The 24,837-nt window shown below is 43.7% G+C and overlaps 1 protein-coding gene across 1 annotated transcript; it reads left to right on the top strand.

Annotated features, from left to right (window-relative positions):
- Window positions 1-22,793, top strand: LOC139578118 (protein mono-ADP-ribosyltransferase PARP6-like). The gene is made up of 21 exons (XM_071405356.1): window positions 1-78; window positions 342-894; window positions 4,328-4,463; window positions 6,346-6,495; window positions 10,964-11,058; window positions 11,291-11,351; window positions 12,593-12,750; window positions 13,311-13,460; window positions 13,969-14,107; window positions 14,720-14,851; window positions 15,872-15,967; window positions 16,957-17,049; window positions 17,232-17,357; window positions 19,306-19,371; window positions 19,481-19,597; window positions 20,049-20,161; window positions 20,243-20,315; window positions 20,525-20,674; window positions 20,830-20,893; window positions 21,253-21,337; window positions 22,528-22,793. The coding sequence occupies exons 3-21, from the start codon at window positions 4,461-4,463 to the stop codon at window positions 22,622-22,624; spliced, it is 1,968 nt and encodes a 655-aa protein (XP_071261457.1). The 5' UTR covers window positions 1-78; window positions 342-894; window positions 4,328-4,460; the 3' UTR covers window positions 22,625-22,793.
- Window positions 22,794-24,837: the final 2,044 nt, after the last annotated feature.

Raw genomic sequence — 24,837 nt, forward strand, 5'->3', positions numbered from 1 at the left:
CCCTCATTCTGTAAATTATTTATAGTACACGAAGGTCTCCGACATGGCACATAAAAATCACGTTGAACCAACTTGAAGGTATGTGTTGAAATTGTCTTCTAGCCTAACCTTACAATAAACTAACTATGAGTTTAATAGAATAACAGAGACAGAGAGACCTAAAGTGTTTTGATGTTGTTACATCTATTTTCTCTTGATACCTCAATCTCCCTAATAACCATCTCCTCTCCTCTCCTCTCCTCTCCTCTCCTCTCCTCTCCTCTCCTCTCCTCTCCTCTCCTCTCCTCTCCTCTCCTCTCCTCTCCTCTCCTCTCCTCTCCTCTCCTCTCCTCATGGATCAGGCTTTTGTGATCAGCCTCCTACAGGACCTACAGCTGACACAGACAGACAGACAGACAGACAGACAGACAGACAGACAGACAGACAGACAGACAGACAGACAGACAGACAGACAGACAGACAGACAGACAGAAAGGGCAGACAAAAAGGGCAGACAAACAGAAAGAAAGGGCAGGCAGGAAGGCAGGCAGGCAGGCAGACAGACAGGCAGGCAAGCAAGCAGACAGACAGACAGACACCCACAGACCTTTCGCATTACCATTGGGAGACACAGATACAGTTTAGTGTGGATTACCTGGATTACTGCACGCCGACAGTCGCCCCATACGGACTGGAACCTGCTTCCTATGAACAATGGAACAGATGCCTTTACAAATGTTTTAAGGGTTACTCCTTTTGATTGGATCCTGTTCATATTACTTTTCATTGCCTTTTCTTTTTGTCCTTTTTTTCCAATTTCTGTTTTTCTTTTTTTTTTCTTTTTTACATTGGAGTTCCAGCGACTTTTTATAAATTAACCCATTGGACACCGCTGGTTCTCCTGTTCTCGAAAAGGTAAGAATGGAATTATTGTTATTTATACAACGGGTGGGTCTAATCCTGAATGCTGATAGGTTAAAACCAGTGAATAAATTCATCCTTATTTGAATATTTTGGTAACCCGTTGTATAAAAATCTATAATTCCTTAAGTGCACCACAGTGACAGTGGACTGTTTATCTTGTCTTTCATATTACATCCTGGCATGTCTTTTATTTTTATTTTGGGGTATTTTACCCCTCCTTTTTCTCCCCAGTTTCAATCTTATCTCATCGCTGCAACTCCCCAACGAGCTCGGGAGAGACAAAGGTGGAGTCATGTGTCCTCCAGAAACATGACCCGCCTAACCGCGCTCCTTAACACCCGCCAGCTTAACACCGAATCCAGCCGCACCAATGTGTCGGAGGAAACACCGTTCAACTGACGATCGAGGTCAGCCTGCAGGCACCCGGACCGCCACAAGGAGTCGCTAGAGTGTGATGAGCCAAGTAAAGCCTCCCAGGCCAAATCCTCCCCTAACCCGGACGACGCTGGCCCAATTGTGCAACATCCTATGGGACTCCAGGCCACGGCCGGTTGTGGCACAGCCCAGGATATGAACCCGTGTCTATAGTAACGCCTTAGACCGCTGCGCCATTCGGGAGGCTAAATCCTGGCATTTCTTGATCACATCCTCCTGTTTGTACATATGAGAAGTACATTAGAGCCATTAGCAGAATCAACATTTGATTAGCAGAATCAACATTTGATTAGCAGAATCAACAGGTGAACTAAGAATCAGAATCAACTTGTTGAACTTGTTGAACTTGTTGAACTTGTTGAACTAAGCCTTGGTATCCCGTACGGGGGAAAAAACGTTGCGTAAAATGTATTTCAAATACAGGTAGATACATTTCCATCTTTGCTCAAATGCATACAAAGCCCGACAGTATTCCAGAAATGCATGGCTATAACATCTAGTCTACAGGACGGCCAAAGTGGATCCTAATTCGGCTTCTTAAATGATTCTTTAGGTATTGATCAGTGGAGAATTTTTTGGCGGGGCCACAAAGCCAAAACTTTGGCAGTGGTATAATTTTAATTGGGAATGGTGAGTAAAAAAAAAAAAGAAGAAAGTTTGATTTCATCTAATTTTAACATTCTGTCATAAAGAGCAAATATTCAACTTCATAAAAAAAGCTAGTTTTTCATCTAAAGAGGTTTAAAAAGATTTTCAGCTTAATTTAATAATGAAAAATTGTGCACTAGGCTGCTTTTATAATTGTTTTATTTTAGTTTGTATCGATTTCAACAAAATGATTACGCTCCGTGTTTTTAAAGTGTAGGTCTACCTCTACTTCCAACGAGTGATACTATACAGCCCTACAGTGGACGGTTACCAGTGGTATGGTGCATTCGTAACCAAGTGGGAAGTGGGAATTCTCCACATCTGTGAAAAATATGCCCCTCCAACTGGTAATTACTAGTTAAATCAGCCATGTATCGCCACAGGGGGAATGGAAGCTTGTTGTGTGCAGCAGGGACGGGGCAAGTGAATGTAAGATTCACACACAACAAAATAAATGACATTGTTAATACATTTCTAGCCTGTCTAACAGGGTTAAAGGGTTGATGTGTTATGCTCAACCCGCTCAGTTTTTACCCACAAAACACCAGAATTGACTATTAGATGTTAATGTTTCTTTTGAAAGAAATATATATATACAGTATATATAAAGTTTTACCGTATTGAAATAAGAGTTAAGTTCACGTAACAGAGTTGAATCACTAATCACATTAAATACATAATAAGGCCCAAACAATCAGAATTAGTTTTTCCCACAAAAGGGCTTTATTACAGACAGAAATACTCCTCAGTTTCATCAGCTGTCCGGGTACCCGTTCAATGGCAATTAAATATTTTGTCTTGCCTATTCACCCTCTGAATGGCATACATACACAATCCATGTCTCAAGGCTTAAAAATCCTTCTCCTGCTCTTTCCTGCAATCAAATTACCTAGTGGCCTCATGGGTGGAATGTTATTCATATTTTTCATAATTTCATCATTAATATAAAAAAATGACACCGAAAATCCAGTGTTTCTACGTCAAAATCGTTTTGTTATATTTCAGTCTTCTGTGATGTATATAAAGTGTAATCTTTGGATGTAAACTCAAAATGTAATACATTTCTCTATATCGGACTTGGTCCAGGTGTCTTCTCTTCTTTAAGCCCATATCAAATCAAATCAAATCAAATCAAATTTTATTAGTCACATACACATGGTTAGCAGATGTTAATGCGAGTGTAGCGAAATGCTTGTGCTTCTAGTTCCGACAATGCAGTAATAACCAACAAGTAATCTAACCTAACAATTCCACAACTACTACCTTATACACACACACAAGTGTAAAGGGATAAAGAATATGTACATAAAGATATATGAATGAGTGGTGGTATAGAACGGCATGGCAAGATGCAGTAGATGGTATAGAGTACGGTATATACATATGAGATGAGTACTGTAGGGTATGTAAACATAAAGTGGCATAGTTTAAAGTGGCTAGTGGTACATGTATTACATAAAGATGGCAAGATGCAGTAGATGATATAGAGTACAGTATATACATATGAGATGGGTAATGTAGGGTATGTAAACATTATATTAAGTGGCATTGTTTAAAGTGGCTAGTGGTACATTTTTACATAATTTCCATCAATTCCCATTTTTAAAGTGGCTGGAGTTGAGTCAGTATGTTGGCAGCGGCCGCTAAATGTTAGTGGTGGCTGTTTAACAGTCTGATGGCCTTGAGATAGAAGCTGTTTTTCAGTCTCTCGGTCCCTGCTTTGATGCACCTGTACTGACCTCGCCTTCTGGATGATAGCGGGGTGAACAGGCAGTGGCTTGGGTGGTTGTTGTCCTTGATGATCTTTATGGCCTTCCTGTGACATCGGGTGGTGTAGGTGTCCTGGAGGGCAGGTAGTTTGCCCCCGGTGGTGCGTTCTGCAGACCTCACTACCCTCTGGAGAGCCTTACGGTTGTGGGCGGAGCAGTTGCCGTACCAGGCGGTGATACAGCCCGACAGGATGCTCTCGATTGTGCATCTGTAGAAGTTTGTGAGTGCTTTTGGTGACAAGCCGAATTTCTTCAGCCTCCTGAGGTAGAAATATCCATGTGTGTGAGGTGTTTACTTTTGTTTCAAAATAGATTTGTTAAAGACTACCAGGAAACACTCTGTGTGATCCTGATTTATCTCACAGCAGTAAAAAGTTAACCTGTCTCCTCCCCTTCATCTACACTGATTGAAGTGGATGTAACAAGTGACATCAATAAGGGATCATAGCTTTCACCTGGATTCACCTGGTCAGTCTATGTCATGGAAAGAGCAGGTGTTCTTAATGTTTTGTACACTCAGTGTATATATATAAGTACTGAGGGAACTAATGTACACGTATTTATTGTTGCAGATGCGATCACCGTGGGGACAGGTAAAGTGTTAAGATCATATGTGTTGACCACCAGAACAACCTGCTGTTTTAGTTCATCGATCACTACTGGACTGGATAGTAAAGACTGTCGTTGAAGCCAAGAACTGACCAGATGGTGAGTCCATGTTTCTATTGTGTAAATATGTCATGTACAGCCTCCCTCCCTCTGTCTGTTACTTTCTCATTCTTCCTCCCTCTTTCCATCTGTAGGCTACAGTACAGTTGGCCTGTATGACTACAGTACAGTTGGCCTGTATGACTACAGTACAGTTGGTCTGTATGACTACAGTACAGTTGGTCTGTATGACTACAGTACAGTTGGTCTGTATGACTACAGTACAGTTGGTCTGTATGACTACAGTACAGTTGGCCTGTATGACTACAGTACAGTTGGCCTGTATGACTACAGTACAGTTGGTCTGTATGACTACAGTACAGTTGGTCTGTATGACTACAGTACAGTTGGCCTGTATGACTACAGTACAGTTGGTCTGTATGACTACAGTACAGTTGGTCTGTATGACTACAGTACAGTTGGTCTGTATGACTACAGTACAGTTGGTCTGTATGACTACAGTACAGTTGGTCTGTATGACTACAGTACAGTTGGCCTGTATGACTACAGTACAGTTGGCCTGTATGACTACAGTACAGTTGGTCTGTATGACTACAGTACAGTTGGTCTCTATGACTACAGTACAGTTGGTCTGTATGACTACAGTACAGTTGGCCTGTATGACTACAGTACAGTTGGCCTGTATGACTACAGTACAGTTGGTCTGTATGACTACAGTACAGTTGGTCTGTATGACTACAGTACAGTTGGTCTGTATGACTACAGTACAGTTGGTCTGTATGACTACAGTACAGTTGGTCTGTATGACTACAGTACAGTTGGTCTGTATGACTACAGTACAGTTGGCCTGTATGACTACAGTACAGTTGGTCTGTATGACTACAGTACAGTTGGTCTGTATGACTACAGTACAGTTGGTCTGTATGACTACAGTACAGTTGGCCTGTATGACTACAGTACAGTTGGTCTGTATGACTACAGTACAGTTGGTCTGTATGACTACAGTACAGTTGGCCTGTATGACTACAGTACAGTTGGTCTGTATGACTACAGTACAGTTGGTCTGTATGACTACAGTACAGTTGGTCTGTATGACTACAGTACAGTTGGTCTGTATGACTACAGTACAGTTGGTCTGTATGACTACAGTACAGTTGGTCTGTATGACTACAGTACAGTTGGCCTGTATGACTACAGTACAGTTGGCCTGTATGACTACAGTACAGTTGGTCTGTATGACTACAGTACAGTTGGTCTCTATGACTACAGTACAGTTGGTCTGTATGACTACAGTACAGTTGGCCTGTATGACTACAGTACAGTTGGCCTGTATGACTACAGTACAGTTGGTCTGTATGACTACAGTACAGTTGGTCTGTATGACTACAGTACAGTTGGTCTGTATGACTACAGTACAGTTGGTCTGTATGACTACAGTACAGTTGGCCTGTATGACTACAGTACAGTTGGCCTGTATGACTACAGTACAGTTGGTCTGTATGACTACAGTACAGTTGGTCTCTATGACTACAGTACAGTTGGTCTGTATGACTACAGTACAGTTGGCCTGTATGACTACAGTACAGTTGGCCTGTATGACTACAGTACAGTTGGTCTGTATGACTACAGTACAGTTGGTCTGTATGACTACAGTACAGTTGGTCTGTATGACTACAGTACAGTTGGTCTCTATGACTACAGTACAGTTGGTCTGTATGACTACAGTACAGTTGGCCTGTATGACTACAGTACAGTTGGCCTGTATGACTACAGTACAGTTGGTCTGTATGACTACAGTACAGTTGGTCTGTATGACTACAGTACAGTTGGTCTGTATGACTACAGTACAGTTGGTCTGTATGACTACAGTACAGTTGGCCTGTATGACTCATAGCGTCCTTCCATTTTTGACCAACAACAGGACGTTGAGTGTCAGCGCTGGACCAACAACCAATCCGATGAGTGCCACTGTACTGACAACCAATCAGAAGAGTGTGACTGGACGGACAACCAATCGGATGAAGTGGAGAGTTGCACCGAGGAGTTGGAGGAGTTCTTATGCGAAATCCATGTAATAATGTTCATACAGTAGCTCTCAATGGAGCTGTATGGGTCGATGTACAGTAGCTCTCAATGGAGCTGTATGGGCTGATGTACAGTAGCTCTCAATGGAGCTGTATGGGCTGATGTACAGTAGCTCTCAATGGAGCTGTATGGACTGATGTACAGTAGCTCTCAATGGAGCTGTATGGGCTGATTTACAGTAGCTCTCAATGGAGCTGTATGGGTCGATGTACAGTAGCTCTCAATGGAGCTGTATGGGTCGATGTACAGTAGCTCTCAATGGAGCTGTATGGGTTGATGTACAGTAGCTCTCAATGGAGCTGTATGGGTCGATGTACAGTAGCTCTCAATGGAGCTATATGGGCTGATGTACAGTAGCTCTCAATGGAGCTGTATGGACTGATGTACAGTAGCTCTCAATGGAGCTGTATGGGCTGATTTACAGTAGCTCTCAATGGAGCTGTATGGGTCGATGTACAGTAGCTCTCAATGGAGCTGTATGGGTCGATGTACAGTAGCTCTCAATGGAGCTGTATGGGTTGATGTACAGTAGCTCTCAATGGAGCTGTATGGGTCGATGTACAGTAGCTCTCAATGGAGCTGTATGGGCTGATGTACAGTAGCTCTCAATGGAGCTGTATGGACTGATGTACAGTAGCTCTCAATGGAGCTGTATGGGTCGATGTACAGTAGCTCTCAATGGAGCTGTATGGGCTGATGTACAGTAGCTCTCAATGGAGCTGTATGGGTCGATGTACAGTAGCTCTCAATTGAGCTGTATGGGCTGATGTACAGTAGCTCTCAATGGAGCTGTATGGGTCGATGTACAGTAGCTCTCAATGGAGCTGTATGGGTCGATGTACAGTAGCTCTCAATGGAGCTGTATGGGCTGATGTACAGTAGCTCTCAATGGAGCTGTATGGGTTGATGTACAGTAGCTCTCAATGGAGCTGTATGGGTCGATGTACAGTAGCTCTCAATGGAGCTGTATGGGCTGATGTACAGTAGCTCTCAATGGAGCTGTATGGGCTGATGTACAGTAGCTCTCAATGGAGCTGTATGGGCTGATGTACCAGAGCCGTGAAAAAGTATTTGTCCCTTTTCTGATTTTCTCTATTTTTGTATATTTCTGATACTGAATGTTGTCAGATCTTCAACCAAAACCTAATATTAGATAAAGGGAACCTGAGTTTACGAATAACAACAACAACAAAAGATACTTATTTAATTACCAAAGTTATGCAACACCCCATTCCCCTGTGTGAGAACGTTATAATGCCCCCTTACGCTCAATAACTGGTTGTTCCACATTTACCTGTAATGAGTGGTTTTCGCCAGACATAATGGGACCCATCTCGTCCTTAAAGTTGACTCCTGTTTGTCAAAAATCACCTGGATGATCATCAAGACTCTTGGAAGAATGTTCTATGGACAGATGAGTCAAAGGGATAACGTTATGGACGACACAGGTCCCATTATGCCTGGTGAAAACCAAACACTGCATTCCACAGTAAGATTAGTATTTTTTTTTAATTGTACCTTTTAATTTAACTAGGCAAGTCAGTTATGAACAAATTCTTATTTACAATGACGGCCTAGGAACAGTGGGTTAACTGCCTTGTTCAGGGGAAGAACGACAGATTTTTACCTTGTCAGCTCCGGGGATTTTGATCTTGCAACCTTCCAGTTACTAGTCCAACGCTTTAACCACTAAGCTACCTGCTGCCCCTAACGGCACCTGCCACCTCATACCAACGGTCAAGCATGGGGGTGGTAGTGTGATGGTTTGGGGATGCTTTGCTGCCTCAGGACATGGATGACTTGCCTTAATAGAAGGAACCATGAATTCTGCTCTGTATCAGATAATTCAACAGGAGAATGTCAGCCCATCCGTCTGTGAGCTGACGCTGGAGTGCAGCTGGGTCATGCAGCAAGACAATGATCCAAAACACACAATCAAGTCTACATGAAAATGACTAATAAGCAACACATTTGAAGATTTGGAACGGCCTAGTTAAAGTCCACACCTAATCCCAATTGAGATGTTGTGTGAGGATTTGAAACAAGCAGTTCATGCTTGAAAACCCACAAATGTCACAGAGTTTGAACAGTTCTGCATGGAAGAGCGGGTTAAAATTCCTCCACAGCGATGTGAGAGACAACTACAGGAAGTGTTTGGTTGGAGTCATTGCAGCTAAAGATGACACAGCCAGTTATTGAGTGTAAAGATGACACAACCAGTTATTGAGTGTAAAGATGACACAACCAGTTATTGAGTGTAAAGATGACACAGCCAGTTATTGAGTGTAAAGATGACACAGCCAGTTATTGAGTGTAAAGATGACACAGCCAGTTATTGAATGTAAAGATGACACAGCCAGTTATTGAGTGTAAAGATGACACAGCCAGTTATTGAGTGTAAAGATGACACAGCCAGTTATTGAGTGTAAAGATGACACAGCCAGTTATTGAGTGTAAAGATGACACAGCCAGTTATTGAGTGTAAAGATGACACAGCCAGTTATTGAGTGTAAAGATGACACAACCAGTTATTGAGTGTAAAGATGACACAGCCAGTTATTGAGTGTAAAGATGACACAGCCAGTTATTGAGTGTAAAGATGACACAACCAGTTATTGAGTGTAAAGATGACACAACCAGTTATTGAGTGTAAAGATGACACAGCCAGTTATTGAGTGTAAAGATGACACAGACAGTTATTGAGTGTAAAGATGACACAACCAGTTATTGAGTGTAAAGATGACACAGCCAGTTATTGAGTGTAAAGATGACACAGACAGTTATTGAGTGTAAAGATGACACAGCCAGTTATTGAGTGTAAAGATGACACAGCCAGCTATTGAGTGTAAAGATGACACAACCAGTTATTGAGTGTAAAGATGACACAGCCAGTTATTGAGTGTAAAGATGACACAACCAGTTATTGAGTGTAAAGATGACACAACCAGTTATTGAGTGTAAAGATGACACAGTCAGTTATTGAGTGTAAAGATGACACAGCCAGTTATTGAGTGTAAAGATGACACAGCCAGTTATTGAGTGTAAAGATGACACAGCCAGTTATTGAGTGTAAAGGGCAACTGTGTAAAGGGCAACTACTTTTTTTCACACAGGGAGAATTGGGTATTGTATAGCTTCGTGAAATGAATGAAATAAGTATGTAATTGTTGTGTTATTTGTTCACTCTGGCTCCCTTTATATAATATTAGGTTTTGGTTGAAGATCTGATAACATTCAGTATCAGAAATATGTAAAGTAGAGAAGATTAGAAAGGAGGCAATTCCCAGAGACTCAAAGCAACTTTGCTGGTACAAGGTGTGTGTAGAGTGTAAATCCTTGGCCCTGAATGGTTCTATCTGTGTGTTATGACTCTCACCGTGTGGGGCTCTGAATGGTTCTAGCTGTGTGTTGTGACTCTCACCGTGTGGGGCTCTGAATGGTTCTATCTATGTGTTGTGACTCTCACCGTGTGGGGCTCTGAATGGTTCTATCTGTGTGTTGTGACTCTCACCGTGTGGGGCTCTGAATGGTTCTATCTATGTGTTGTGACTCTCACCGTGTGGGGCTCTGAATGGTTCTATCTGTGTGTTGTGACTCTCACTGTGTGGGGCTCTGAATGGTTCTATCTATGTGTTGTGACTCTCACTGTGTGGGGATTAGGAATGATTCACGGAGAGCAAGGCTAACATACAGCTCCATTAACCAGCTGATCCTACAGTACAGCCCCTTGACTCCATTAACCAGCTGATCCTACAGTACAGCCCCTTGACTCCATTAACCAGCTGATCCTACAGTACAGCCCCTTGACTCCATTAACCAGCTGATCCTACAGTACAGCCCCTTGACTCCATTAGCCAGCTGATCCTACAGTACAGCCCCTTGACTCCATTAACCAGCTGATCCTACAGTACAGCCCCTTGACTCCATTAACCAGCTGATCCTACAGTACAGCCCCTTGACTCCATTAGCCAGCTGATCCTACAGTACAGCCCCTTGACTCCATTAGCCAGCTGATCCTACAGTACAGCCCCTTGACTCCATTAACCAGCTGATCCTACAGTACAGCCCCTTGACTCCATTAACCAGCTGATCCTACAGTACAGCCCCTTGACTCCATTAACCAGCTGATCCTACAGTTGTACTCTCTGTTGTACTTCCTGCTGTACTCTCTGTTGTACTTCCTGTTGTATTTGATGGTATGTATAATATAATGCCTAGTATAATATTCTATTTTACTCTCTGTGATGGCCATCTGGTTTTGTCCGTTAGGTAAATATGTTGTGTGTGGTTGTGTGTCAATGTTGTGGTGTTAACTGGTTATTTTCTCTCTCTCTCTCTCGCTCTCTGTTCTTTTTGAAGCTATTCTGTCTAGTACTGTTTAATCCTGAGTTTAAGGTAGTTAACTAACAGGGTTTGTCTCTAAGGTACATGTGTTGTTGTCTCTCTCTCTGTAGGAGGGCTGTGCTACTGACCTCTACAGACATCCTCAGCTGGACATGGACATAGATTCGGTGAAGGCCATCTACGCTGACACGGCTGTCTCCGTCAGGTACGACCAGTTACATAGAAACCTTGGTTTGCTTCACTTACCGACAGAGATAGTAGGATGTGGTTTGAGTTAACGGGGCCACAATGGGAAGGCATCTGCTTGTTATCATTTCACACGTATGGAAAAGTACGAAAGAGTACGAAAATACACAGATGTGTGGATAAGAACGTCTGCTAAATGACTAGAGTGTAAATGACTCATGACTTCCTGTCTTCTTCTTCCTCCTCTCCAGAGAGCATGGGTCCATTGACGATGTGGACGTTGACATGCTAATCAATGTCAGCTTCCTGGATGTGAGTCGACTACACTACCCACCATGATCACGATATGTATCACATACAAGTATATATTTTAAGTTCTATAGGATGTCCCTGAGGATCTTCCCATGTTGATGTCCCTGAGGATCTTCCCATGTTGATGTCCCTGAGGATCTTCCCATGTTGATGTCCCTGAGAATCTTCCCATGTTGATGTCCCTGAGGATCTTGCCATGTTGATGTCCCTGAGGATCTTCCCATGTTGATGTCCCTGAGGATCTTGCCATGTTGATGTCCCTGAGGATCTTCCCATGTTGTCGAGGATGTCCCTGGGGATCTTCCCATGTTGATGTCCCTGAGGATCTTCCCTTGTTGTCTAGGATGTCCCTGGGGATCTTCACATGTTGTCGAGGATGTCTCTGGGGATCTTCCCATGTTGATGTACCTGAGGATCTTCCCATGTTGATGTCCCTGGGGATCTTCCCTTGTTGTCTAGGATGTCCCTGAGGATCTTCCCTTGTTGATGTCCCTGAGGATCTTCCCATGTTGTCTAGGATGTCCCTGGGATCTTCCCATGTTGATGTCCTTGGGGATCTTCCCATGTTGTCTAGGATGTCCCTGGGGATCTTCCCATGTTGTCTAGGATGTCCCTGAGGATCTTCCCATGTTGATGTCCCTGGGGATCTTCCCATGTTGTCTAGGTTGTCCCTGAGGATCTTCCCTTGTTGATGTCCCTGGGGATCTTCCCATGTTGATGTCCCTGAGGATCTTCTCATGTTGATGTCCCTGGGGATCTTCCCATGTTGATGTCCCTGAGGATCTTCCCTTGTTGATGTACCTGGGGATCTTCATGTTGATGTCCCTGAAGATCTTCTCATGTTGATGTCCCTGGGGATCTTCCCATGTTGATGTCCTTGGGGATCTTCCCATGTTGTCTAGGATGTCCCTGGGGATCTTCCCATGTTGATGTCCTTGGGGATCTTCCCATGTTGTCTAGGATGTCCCTGATGATCTTCCCATGTTGTCTAGGATGTCCCTGGGGATCTTCCCATGTTGATGTCCTTGGGGATCTTCCCATGTTGTCTAGGATGTCCCTGAGGATCTTCCCTTGTTGATGTCCCTGGGGATCTTCCCATGTTGATGTCCCTGAGGATCTTCCCATGTTGATTTCCCTGAGGATCTTCTCATGTTGATGTCCCTGGGGATTTTCTCATGTTATCTAGGATGTCCCTGAGGATCTTTCCATGTTTCTGACACAGTTTGCTGTCTTGTCTCCAGGATGAAGTAGCCAGGGCCTGGAAGATCATCCCAACAGAGCCTATTATTGTCCGGCTGCGCTTCTCTCTGTCCCAATACCTGAATGGGCCAGCACCCTCTGTGGAGGTGTTCCAACCTTCTAACAGAGAAGGATTCAGCCTGGGACTACAGCTGCAGAAGTGAGCATCATAAGACTCTGACTATAGACCTAGAGTTCTATTCTGGTCTAGTTAGTCTAAACTAGATAAGTCTAGTTAGTCGAGATTAGTCTAGTCGAGATTAGTCTAGTCTAGATTAGTCTAGTCTAGTCTAGATTAGTCTAGTCTAGTCGAGTTTAGATTAGTCTAGTTTAGATTAGTCTAGTCTAGATTAGTTTAGATTAGTCTAGTTTAGTCTATATCTCACCAACACAGTAGAAGTGTCATTTTCTGCTCAAACTGTTCACTGGAAAGCATTATAACTACGCTATTATACATGCTATAATATCTGTCTGGAAGGACTATTGTTATGTCCCAAGGGAACATTTAGGCAGGGCTACCCGACCCCCCCCTCCCCTCAAATCACCTCTGCTACATAGGTTTTAATATTAAAACTACTAAGAATGTGAAAAGATAAATCAATGGAGGCAATGGAGTGGACAGAACAAAAAGCAAAGCAATGGACGTGAGTGACCTCTCTCTCTCTCTCCCCCCCCCCCCCCCTCTCTCTCTCTCCCTCTTCCTCCTCCTCTCTCTCTCAGGATCATCTCTAGCTTTGTGTCCCAGCAGTGGAAGTACCTGAGTAATGAAACCCTCACGGCCCAACAGAAGACCAGACACACTTGGTTCAAACCTGGAGGAACCATCAAGAGGTTCAGGGCTGGACTCAGCATCCTCTCACCCATGTCCAAGTACACTGCTGCAGTCCACACTCAGCCTTAGTGCACTTCTGTATCGTTAGCCTAGTGGTGTATTCTGAATAGGTTTAAGCAATATTTACATTTACATTTAAGTCATTTAGCAGACGCTCTTATCCAGAGCGACTTACAAATTGGTGCATTCACCTTATGATATCCAGTGGAACAACCACTTTACAATAGTGCATCTAACTCTTTTAAGGGGGGGGGGTTAGAAGGATTACTTTATCCTATCCTAGGTATTCCTTAAAGAGGTGGGGTTTCAGGTGTCTCCGGAAGGTGGTGATTGACTCCGCTGATACGCAATATGGCATCAATTCCACCCAAACTATTAGAAGGCAAGGTGAAGGAATTACCAAATTTCACAAACCTATCAAATCCTCAGATATACAAGAGTGGTTAATGTCAGGTCTAAGGATTGTTTCTCCATAGGCTTGTAGTTTCATGGATCTTTCGTTCTCAGTGTCATCACAATCTCTGCTCCTTTCCCTGTGTGACCCAGGTCCAGTGGCCAGGAGCATGTTCTGAAGGTGAAGATGATTGGACCGGAGCTGAAAGTCAATCGCCTTATGAATCGGACAATGGCTTACACCATCAAGAACACCAGAGGAGAACTCCTCACGTACACAACTAATGGCAAGGTATAGTCAGGACCTATCCTCAGCTATCCTCAACTACCTACCTAGTATGGCCAGGACCTATCCTCAGCTATCCTCAACTACCTACCTAGTATGGCCAGGACCTATCATCAGCTATCCTCAACTACCTACCTAGTATGGCCACGACCTATATAATGCTTTTGGTTCCAGGTAAGACCCTTTTTGGTTCTAGGTAGAACCCTTCTAAGTTCCATGTAGAACCCTCTGTGGAAAGGGTTCTACATGGAACCCAAAAGGGTTCTACCTGGAACCAAAAGCGTTCTGGAACCAAAAAGGGTTATTCTAAGGGTTCTCCTATTGGGACAGCCAAAGAACCCTTTTAGGTTATAGATAGAAAAAAAGGTGCTAAGAGTGCAGGTCTCATTAATGCCATGTTAGCCTGGTTTCTGTACTCCTATGATTGATGTGGCAACAAAACACAAATAAATCCAGAACCGAGCTAATGCCATATATGGTTACTAAAATGCTTGAAATTGTTGTAACTTGTTTGCGTATTTGCTCATTCAAATGAGCCATCTTCAGTGTCAACATTATTTTCTCATGTTTTGGTTTCTATCCATCCATGTGACATCATGTCCTCTCTTCTCTCCTCAGAGGGTGGCGGTGTCTGCTGTCAAGTCTCCGGCTCACATCACAACTAAACAGCTGATTGAGCTGCTGTTCTCATCCCAAGCCTTTACTCACTGCAAATCAGCCCCCACCCTGCAACATGGGTTCTTAGTACAGGTAAGGACTAATAACTTTGCCCTTACTGACATAACATGCAAATTTAGTGAATTTTATATTTTTTACCTTTATTTAACTAGGCAAGTCAGTTAAGAACAAATTCTTATTTTCAATGATGTCATACTGGGGAACAGTGGGTTAACTGCCTTGTTCAGGGACAGAAAGACAGATTTTTGCCTTGTCAGCTCGGGGATTCAATCTAGCAACCATTCGGTTAATAGTCCAAAGCTCCAACCACTAGGCTACCTGCCGCCTCTACACTCTAACCACTAGGCTACCTGGCTCCCCAGTGAGTGATTGATGTAATGGGCTCTTGTTGAAACTTTGTTGAGAGCATTTATACAGTATCCAGGTTAATATCAGGTTTTAAACAGTATCCTGGTTAATTTCAGGTTTTATACAGTATCCAGGTTAATCTCGTGTTTTATACAGTTGCCTGGTTAATCTCAGGTTTAAACAGTATCCAGGTTAGTCTCAGTTTTTATACAGTATCCAGGTTAATCTCAGGTTTAAACAGTATCCAGGTTAATTTCAGGTTTAAACAGTATCCAGGTTAGTCTCAGGTTTAAACAGTATCCAGGTTAATCTCAGGTTTAAACAGTATCCAGGTTAATCTCAGGTTTAAACAGTATCCAGGTTAGTCTCAGTTTTTATACAGTATCCAGGTTAATCTCAGTTTTTATACAGTATCCAGGTTAATCTCAGGTTTTAAACAGTATCCAGGTTAATCTCAGGTTTAAACAGTATCCAGGTTAATTTCAGGTTTAAACAGTATCCAGGTTAATCTCAGGTTTTAAACAGTATCCAGGTTAATCTCAGGTTTTAAACAGTGTCCAGGTTAATCTCGTTTTGCCATACGGCAAAAACAAAACCTTGAACGGCTTGAGGCAAGTCTATTTTTCAGATGTGTTTTTTTCTGAGGCAGAAATATAACTACAGTAACTGGGGATATGATTGTTTTCTCATCTGCTATAGTAATACGTCATAACATTGACTGATTCCCTTCTGTGTGGATTGTAGGTAATGAAATACGCAGAACGGAGGATCCCCACTCTGAATGAATACTGTGTGGTCTGTGACGAACGACACGTCTTTCAATACGCCTCTATGTTGAAGGTATGCTCTCTTAAAACGTTTGTTATTTAGTCCGGATAATTCTGAGACATGATTAGGCGACAATACATGCTTACTACAACCACATAACAAGGAATTATACATGCAGTATATAAGTAAAGTGATATCAAATATTCTGTTAACTGGATGGCTTTACTACAGAAATATAGTAGTTACTATAATAGTTGGATTTTCTCTGAGTGTTTACAGCCTGCAGTGTGTAGCAGGGAACTGTGTGTGTTTACAGCCTGCAGTGTGTAGCAGGGAACTGTGTGTGTTTACAGCCTGCAGTGTGTAGCAGGGAACTGTGTGTGTTTACAGCCTGCAGTGTGTAGCAGGGAACTGTGTTTGTTTACAGCCTGCAGTGTGTAGCAGGGAACTGTGTGTGTTTACAGCCTGCAGTGTGTAAGCAGGGAACTGTGTGTGTTTACAGCCTGCAGTGTGTAGCAGGGAACTGTGTGTGTTTACAGTCTGCAGTGTGTAAGCAGGGAACTGTGTTTGTTTACAGCCTGCAGTGTGTAGCAGGGAACTGTGTTTGTTTACAGCCTGCAGTGTGTAGCAGGGAACTGTGTGTGTTTACAGCCTGCAGTGTGTAAGCAGGGAACTGTGTGTGTTTACAGCCTGCAGTGTGTAGCAGGGAACTGTGTGTGTTTACAGTCTGCAGTGTGTAAGCAGGGAACTGTGTTTGTTTACAGCCTGCAGTGTGTAGCAGGGAACTGTGTGTGTTTACAGCCTGCAGTGTGTAGCAGGGAACTGTGTGTGTTTACAGTCTGCAGTGTGTAAGCAGGGAACTGTGTGTGTTTACAGCCTGCAGTGTGTAGCAGGGAACTGTGTGTGTTTACAGCCTGCAGTGTGTAGCAGGGAACTGTGTGTGTTTACAGCCTGCAGTGTGTAGCAGGGAACTGTGTGTTTTTACAGCCTGCAGTGTGTAGCAGGGAACTGTGTTTGTTTACAGCCTGCAGTGTGTAGCAGGGAACTGTGTGTGTTTACAGCCTGCAGTGTGTAGCAGGGAACTGTGCGTGTTTTCTTTCTACACCTTGGGAGTGATGGCAGGAGCTGCAGAGGAGGTGTCGAATGGAGCAGAGGTAAGACACATATACACAAACACACGCACACACACACATTCACAGACACATTGACACACACACACACACACACACACACACACACACACACACACACACACACACACACACACACACACACACACACACACACACACACACACACAGTGATTATAACTACCTTACTGGGTTTTGACCTCCAGGTAGTGGACTTGTTGGTAGCCATGTGCCGGGCAGCTCTGGAGTCCTCCCGAAAGAGCATCATCTTCGAGCCATACCCCTCTGTGGTCGACCCGTACAACCCCAAGTCTCTGGCCTTCAGTCCCAAGGTACTGTGGTCGACCCGTACAACCCCAAGTCCCTGGCCTTCAGTCCCAAGGTACTGTGGTCGACCCACACAACCCCAAGTCTCTGGCCTTCAGTCCCAAGGTACTGTGGTCGACCCGTAAAACCCCAAGTCCCTGGTCTTTAGTCCCAAGGTACTGTGGTCGACCCGTACAACCCCAAGTCCCTGGTCTTTAGTCCCAAGGTACTGTGGTCGACCCGTACAACCCCAAGTCCCTGGTCTTTAGTCCCAAGGTACTGTGGTCGACCCGTACAACCCCAAGTCCCTGGTCTTTAGTCCCAAGGTACTGTGGTCGACCCGTACAACCCCAAGTCCCTGGTCTTTAGTCCCAAGGTACTGTGGTCGACCCGTACAACCCCAAGTCCCTGGTCTTTAGTCCCAAGGTACTGTGGTCGACCCGTACAACCCCAAGTCTCTGGTCTTTAGTTCCAAGGTACTGGACTAGCACGCTGTTCAGGCCACATGAACTCATCAACTCACTGCATTATTTGATGTAGTCAGCGGTGTGAGACCTGGCAGATAAAGCAGACTTTACAGTGGTGTGAGACCTGGCTGATAAATCAGACTTTACAGCGGTGTGAGACCTGGCTGATAAATCAGACTTTACAGTGGTGTGAGACCTGGCTGATAAATAAGACTTTACAGCGGTGTGAGACCTGGCTGATAAATCAGACTTTACGGTGGTGTGAGACCTGGCTGATAAATCAGACTTTACAGCGGTGTGAGACCTGGCTGATAAATCAGACTTTACAGTGGTGTGCGACCTGGCTGATAAATCAGACTTTACAGTGGTGTGAGACCTGGCTGATAAATCAGACTTTACAGCGGTGTGAGACCTGGCTGATAAATCAGACTTTACAGTGGTGTGAGACCTGGCTGATAAATCAGACTTTACAGCGGTGTGAGACCTGGCTGATAAATCAGACTTTACAGTGGTGTGAGACCTGGCTGATAAATCAGACTTTACAGCGGTGTGAGACCTGGCTGATAAATCAGACTTTACAGTGGTGTGAGACCTGGCTGATAAATCAGACTTTACAGCGGTGTGAGACCTGGCTGATAAATCAGACTTTACAGTGGTGTGAGACCTGGCTGATAAATCAGACTTTACAGCGGTGTGAGACCTGGCTGATAAATCAGACTTTACAACGGTGTGAGACCTGGCTGATAAATCAGACTTTACAGCGGTGTGAGACCTGGCTGATAAATCAGACTTTACAGTGGTGTGAGACCTGGCTGATAAATCAGACTTTACAGTGGTGTGAGACCTGGCTGATAAATCAGACTTTACAGTGGTGTGAGACCTGGCTGATAAATCAGACTTTACAGCGGTGTGAGACCTGGCTGATAAATCAGACTTTACAGTGGTGTGAGACCTGGCTGATAAATCAGACTTTACAGTGGTGTGAGACCTGGCTGATAAATCAGACTTTACAGCGGTGTGAGACCTGGCTGATAAATCAGACTTTACAGTGGTGTGAGACCTGGCTGATAAATCAGACTTTACAGCGTTGTGAGACCTGGCTGATAAATCAGACTTTACCGTGGTGTGAGACCTGGCTGATAAATCAGACTTTACAGCGGTGTGAGACCTGGCTGATAAATCAGACTTTACAGTGGTGTGCGACCTGGCTGATAAATCAGACTTTACAGTGGTGTGCGACCTGGCTGATAAATCAGACTTTACAGTGGTGTGCGACCTGGCTGATAAATCAGACTTTACAGTGGTGTGCGACCTGGCTGATAAATCAGACTTTACAGTGGTGTGCGACCTGGCTGATAAATCAGACTTTACAGAGGTGTGCGACCTGGCTGATAAATCAGACTTTACAGCGGTGTGAGACCTGGCTGATAAATCAGACTTTAGTATCTCTTACAGGTCTTCCTTTTTACTGAAGCTAACCTGTATGACGTGTTTTCTTCCGTCACAGAAGAAGAGCTACGATCGACTGCAGAAAGCTCTGGACAGCATCATGACCATCAGGGAGATGACCCAGGTGACTAACGCAAGCAATGAAATCATACATTCAAACTTTTTTTCAAATGTCTCTTCATTTACCGACTCATTCACTTACTATGTATGATAGCTAACTTTTTTTTTTTCAGGGTCCGTATTCATCAATCAAGAAACAGATGGACACCATAGATCCTCTTGCTCACCCTCTGCTGCAATGGATCACATCAAGCAACAGATCACATATTGTCAAGCTACCGCTGAACAGGGTACGCTGGGACAATACCGCTGTTCATTCACTTTCTGGAGGTAGCAGCTGATAATATGTGGAAGACTGTTAAAAAAAAAAAAAAAAAAGGCTGTCAGTGCCTAGTTTTTTTGTAATCAGTGGTTCTCAACTTTTTGGGGTTACTGTACCCAGGGGCGCAACTGTGATTTTAGAAGTGAGGGGGACATAACTTAAAAAATATATATTTTTTCTTCTTTTATTTAGTCGGATAAACAATCTAAACATCCTACCCGACCGCTCGGAGGTGTCTGCATGGTCCTAAAGCACACCGTCGCCTCGTTTTGTATCACATTCCAATGAGAAAACTGGGGGGGACAAAAAATGCAATTTCAGAATGTGGGGTGGGGGGGACATGTCCCCAGTGAAAGTTGCTCCCCTGACTGTACTCCAGTCACATTTTGTTCTCTATTTTCGTTCCGCCACCTATATAGCAACTGAAGTTCATGCACACTCCACATCAGTTCCTGTTGACCAGCAGCCCTCCTGCTAAAGAAGCACGCTTCCGGGTCGCTAGGAAACTATATGGCAGCACCTTCGCATTCCAGTAAGTCTCTCACTCACACACACACACATACACACAACATTCTAGAGTCACTCGAACATCTCTGTCATTCTGTTTCTCCAGTGGTTCCCACATAGAGAACTGGCATTCTATTCTGAGAAATGGACTTGTCAATGCCTCATGCACAAAACTGCAGGTATGTAACGCTCAAAGTAACAAACGCATTAATTTCTAAAATGTAATCTTAGATAATTGTACCAAGGGACAACAATTTTAGATCTCCTGTCTATCTGATATGGTAGTCTTTTAAAACGTTTATTTTTTATTTTTTAAAAGCAATTTTTCCTTCAACTCTGATAAAATGGTTACCTTCAGTTCACCCTTTGTTCAAATGTCCTGTACAAGCTGCATGGTGCTGCGTATGGGAAGGGTATCTACCTGAGTCCTGTCTCTAGCGTCTCATATGGATACTCAGGAATGGGTAAAGGACAGCACCACGTGACCACCAAACAGGAGCTGGTCAAACGTTACAACCGCATCAACACCATACAACAGGTATTTTTATTTTTTTTTACATCTGAAGACATTGACATACTGTACAACAAAACACACTGCTGGAACATAATTACATACAGGCACATCTAAGTAAAGAAATGATTTTGTTCCAAGTTATATTGAATGTGTTTTACAGTAACTCTTTGTCCTTCCAGGAAAGACACGGCCAGTCCAGGTTTCTTCAGAGCAGGAATTTAAACTGCATCGCACTTTGTGAAGGTACAGAACGCAATCCTTTCACCTTCCAGTACAACTTATCATTATCAAAATAAACAGACATGACTGTCCTGCATTTGTGGCCTGAAGCTTATTTGGTTGGTCTATAAATCAGGTTTTTCCCAATACTCTGTCGTGGAGCCCCCCCCCCCCCCCCCCCTGAGTGCACGTGTTTCATTTTGCATTAGAACTATACAAGCAGATTCAAATAATTAAAGCTTGATGTTTAGTTGGTTATTTGGGAGAAAAACTAAACGTTCACCGGAGGGGGGACCCTCAGGACCGAGTTTGGGAAACCATGGGCTATATAATGTTTAAAGCAATCGATTGACTGATAGATTGATTGATTATTGTTTCCTCAGTGATAACATCAAAGGACCTTCAGAAACATGGGGACACGTGGGTGTGTCCAATATCCGACCACGTCTGTACAAGATTCTTCTTCGTGTGAGTATGAAGCTTCAGTAAACTAAAACACGAAAACAAAATCCCCTTTCACTGACCTTTCATTGACCTTTCACTGACCTTTCAATCACCTTTCAATCCCTTTTCAATCCCTTTTCACTGACCTTTCAAGCCCATTTCACTGACCTTTCAATCCCATTTCACTGACCTTTCAATCACCTTTCACTGACCTTTCACTGACCTTTCAATCACCTTTCAATCCCTTTTCAATCCCCTTTCACTGACCTTTCAAGCCCATTTCACTGACCTTTCAATCACCTTTCAATCACCTTTCAATCCCTTTTCAATCCCTTTTCAATCCCATTTCACTGACCTTTCAATCCCATTTCACTGACCTTTCAACCCCATTTCACTGACCTTTCAATCCCATTTCACGGACCTTTCAATCCCATTTCACTGACCTTTCAATCCCATTTCACTGACCTTTCAACCCCATTTCACGGACCTTTCAATCCCATTTCACTGACCTTTCAATCCCATTTCACTGACCTTTCAATCCCATTTCACTGACCTTTCAATCCCATTTCACGGACCTTTCAATCCCATTTCACTGACCTTTCAATCCCATTTCACTGACCTTTCAATCCCATTTCACTGACCTCTCAATCCCATTTCACTGACCTTTCAATCCCATTTCACTGACCTTTCAATCCCATTTCAGTGACCTTTCAATCCCATTTCACGGACCTTTCAATCCCATTTCACTGACCTTTCAATCCCATTTCAGTGACCTTTCAATCCCATTTCACTGACCTTTCAATTCCATTTCACTGACCTTTCAATCCCATTTCACTGACCTTTCAATCCCATTTCACTGACCTTTCAATCCCCTTTCACTGACCTTTCAATCCCATTTCACTGACCTTTCAATCCCATTTCACTGACCTTTCAATCCCATTTCACTGACCTTTCACTGACCTTTCAATCACCTTTCACTGACCTTTCAATCACCTTTCACTGACCTTTCACTGAAACACAACACAGCTAGTAGGACTACATACAGTACATCAGGGTTGTGTTTATTAGACACCAAATGAAAGAAAACAGACTGAAACAGGGAGCGACTACCATGACTTGTCCAAAAACACATTTTCTGTTTAAAAATGTTTCGTGCCCTAATGAACACAACCCAAAATCTCTACCTCTCTCTATCTCTCTCTCCCTCTCTTTAGGTATGAGAATGGCACGGTGGGAGATGCCGACATCAACACCCAGGACATAAGGATTGAGCAAGAGATAATACGGGTGATTGGGACTAAGCCTATCTGAGGAGGACATATGAGACAGAGCTTTAAGTTCAGTATGGCTGGAGACAGCTATATATACAGTATGGCTGGAGACAGCTATATATACAGTATGGGTCTGGCTGGAGACAGCTATATGTACAGTATGGCTGGAGACAGCTATATATACAGTATGGGTCTGGCTGGAGACAGCTATATATACAGTATGGCTGGGGACAGCTATATGTACAGTATGGCTGGAGACAGCTATATATACAGTATGGGTCTGGCTGGAGACAGCTATATATACAGTATGGCTGGAGACAGCTATATATACAGTATGGCTGGAGACAGCTATATATACAGTATGGGTCTGGCTGGAGACAGCTATATGTACAGTATGGGTCTGGCTGGAGACAGCTATATATACAGTATGGGTCTGGCTGGAGACAGCTATATATACAGTATGGGTCTGGCTGGAGACAGCTATATATACAGTATGGGTCTGGCTGGAGACAGCTATATATACAGTATGGCTGGAGACAGCTATATATACAGTATGGGTCTGGCTGGAGACAGCTATATGTACAGTATGGGTCTGGCTGGAGACAGCTATATATACAGTATGGGTCTGGCTGGAGACAGCTATATATACAGTATGGGTCTGGCTGGAGACAGCTATATATACAGTATGGCTGGGGACAGCTATATGTACAGTATGGCTGGAGACAGCTATATATACAGTATGGGTCTGGCTGGAGACAGCTATATATACAGTATGGCTGGAGACAGCTATATATACAGTATGGCTGGAGACAGCTATATATACAGTATGGGTCTGGCTGGAGACAGCTATATGTACAGTATGGGTCTGGCTGGAGACAGCTATATATACAGTATGGGTCTGGCTGGAGACAGCTATATATACAGTATGGGTCTGGCTGGGGACAGCTATATATACAGTATGGGTCTGGCTGGAGACAGCTATATATACAGTATGGGTCTGGCTGGAGACAGCTATATATACAGTATGGGTCTGGCTGGGGACAGCTATATATACAGTATGGGTCTGGCTGGGGACAGCTATATATACAGTATGGGTCTGGCTGGGGACAGCTATATATACAGTATGGGTCTGGCTGGAGACAGCTATATATACAGTATGGGTCTGGCTGGAGACAGCTATATATACAGTATGGGTCTGGCTGGAGACAGCTATATATACAGTATGGGTCTGGCTGGGGACAGCTATATATACAGTATGGGTCTGGCTGGGGACAGCTATATATACAGTATGGGTCTGGCTGGAGACAGCTATATATACAGTATGGGTCTGGCTGGGGACAGCTATATGTACAGTATGGGTCTGGCTGGAGACAGCTATATGTACAGTATGGCTGGAGACAGCTATATATACAGTATGGGTCTGGCTGGAGACAGCTATATATACAGTATGGGTCTGGCTGGAGACAGCTATATGTACAGTATGGCTGGAGACAGCTATATATACAGTATGGGTCTGGCTGGGGACAGCTATATATACAGTATGGGTCTGGCTGGAGACAGCTATATGTACAGTATGGGTCTGGCTGGAGACAGCTATATATACAGTATGGGTCTGGCTGGAGACAGCTATATATACAGTATGGGTCTGGCTGGAGACAGCTATATGTACAGTATGGGTCTGGCTGGAGACAGCTATATATACAGTATGGGTCTGGCTGGGGACAGCTATATATACAGTATGGCTGGAGACAGCTATATATACAGTATGGGTCTGGCTGGAGACAGCTATATTTACAGTATGGGTCTGGCTGGAGACAGCTATACGTACAGTATGGCTGGAGACAGCTATATATACAGTATGGGTCTGGCTGGGGACAGCTATATATACAGTATGGGTCTGGCTGGAGACAGCTATATGTACAGTATGGCTGGAGACAGCTATATATACAGTATGGGTCTGGCTGGGGACAGCTATATATACAGTATGGGTCTGGCTGGGGACAGCTATATATACAGTATGGCTGGGGACAGCTATATATACAGTATGGGTCTGGCTGGAGACAGCTATATATACAGTATGGGTCTGGCTGGAGACAGCTATATATACAGTATGGGTCTGGCTGGAGACAGCTATATATACAGTATGGGTCTGGCTGGAGACAGCTATATATACAGTATGGGTCTGGCTGGGGACAGCTATATATACAGTATGGGTCTGGCTGGAGACAGCTATATATACAGTATGGGTCTGGC

The sequence above is a fragment of the Salvelinus alpinus genome, chromosome 6 (genome assembly GCF_045679555.1).
Source record: "Salvelinus alpinus chromosome 6, SLU_Salpinus.1, whole genome shotgun sequence".
NCBI classification, from domain to species: domain Eukaryota; kingdom Metazoa; phylum Chordata; class Actinopteri; order Salmoniformes; family Salmonidae; genus Salvelinus; species Salvelinus alpinus.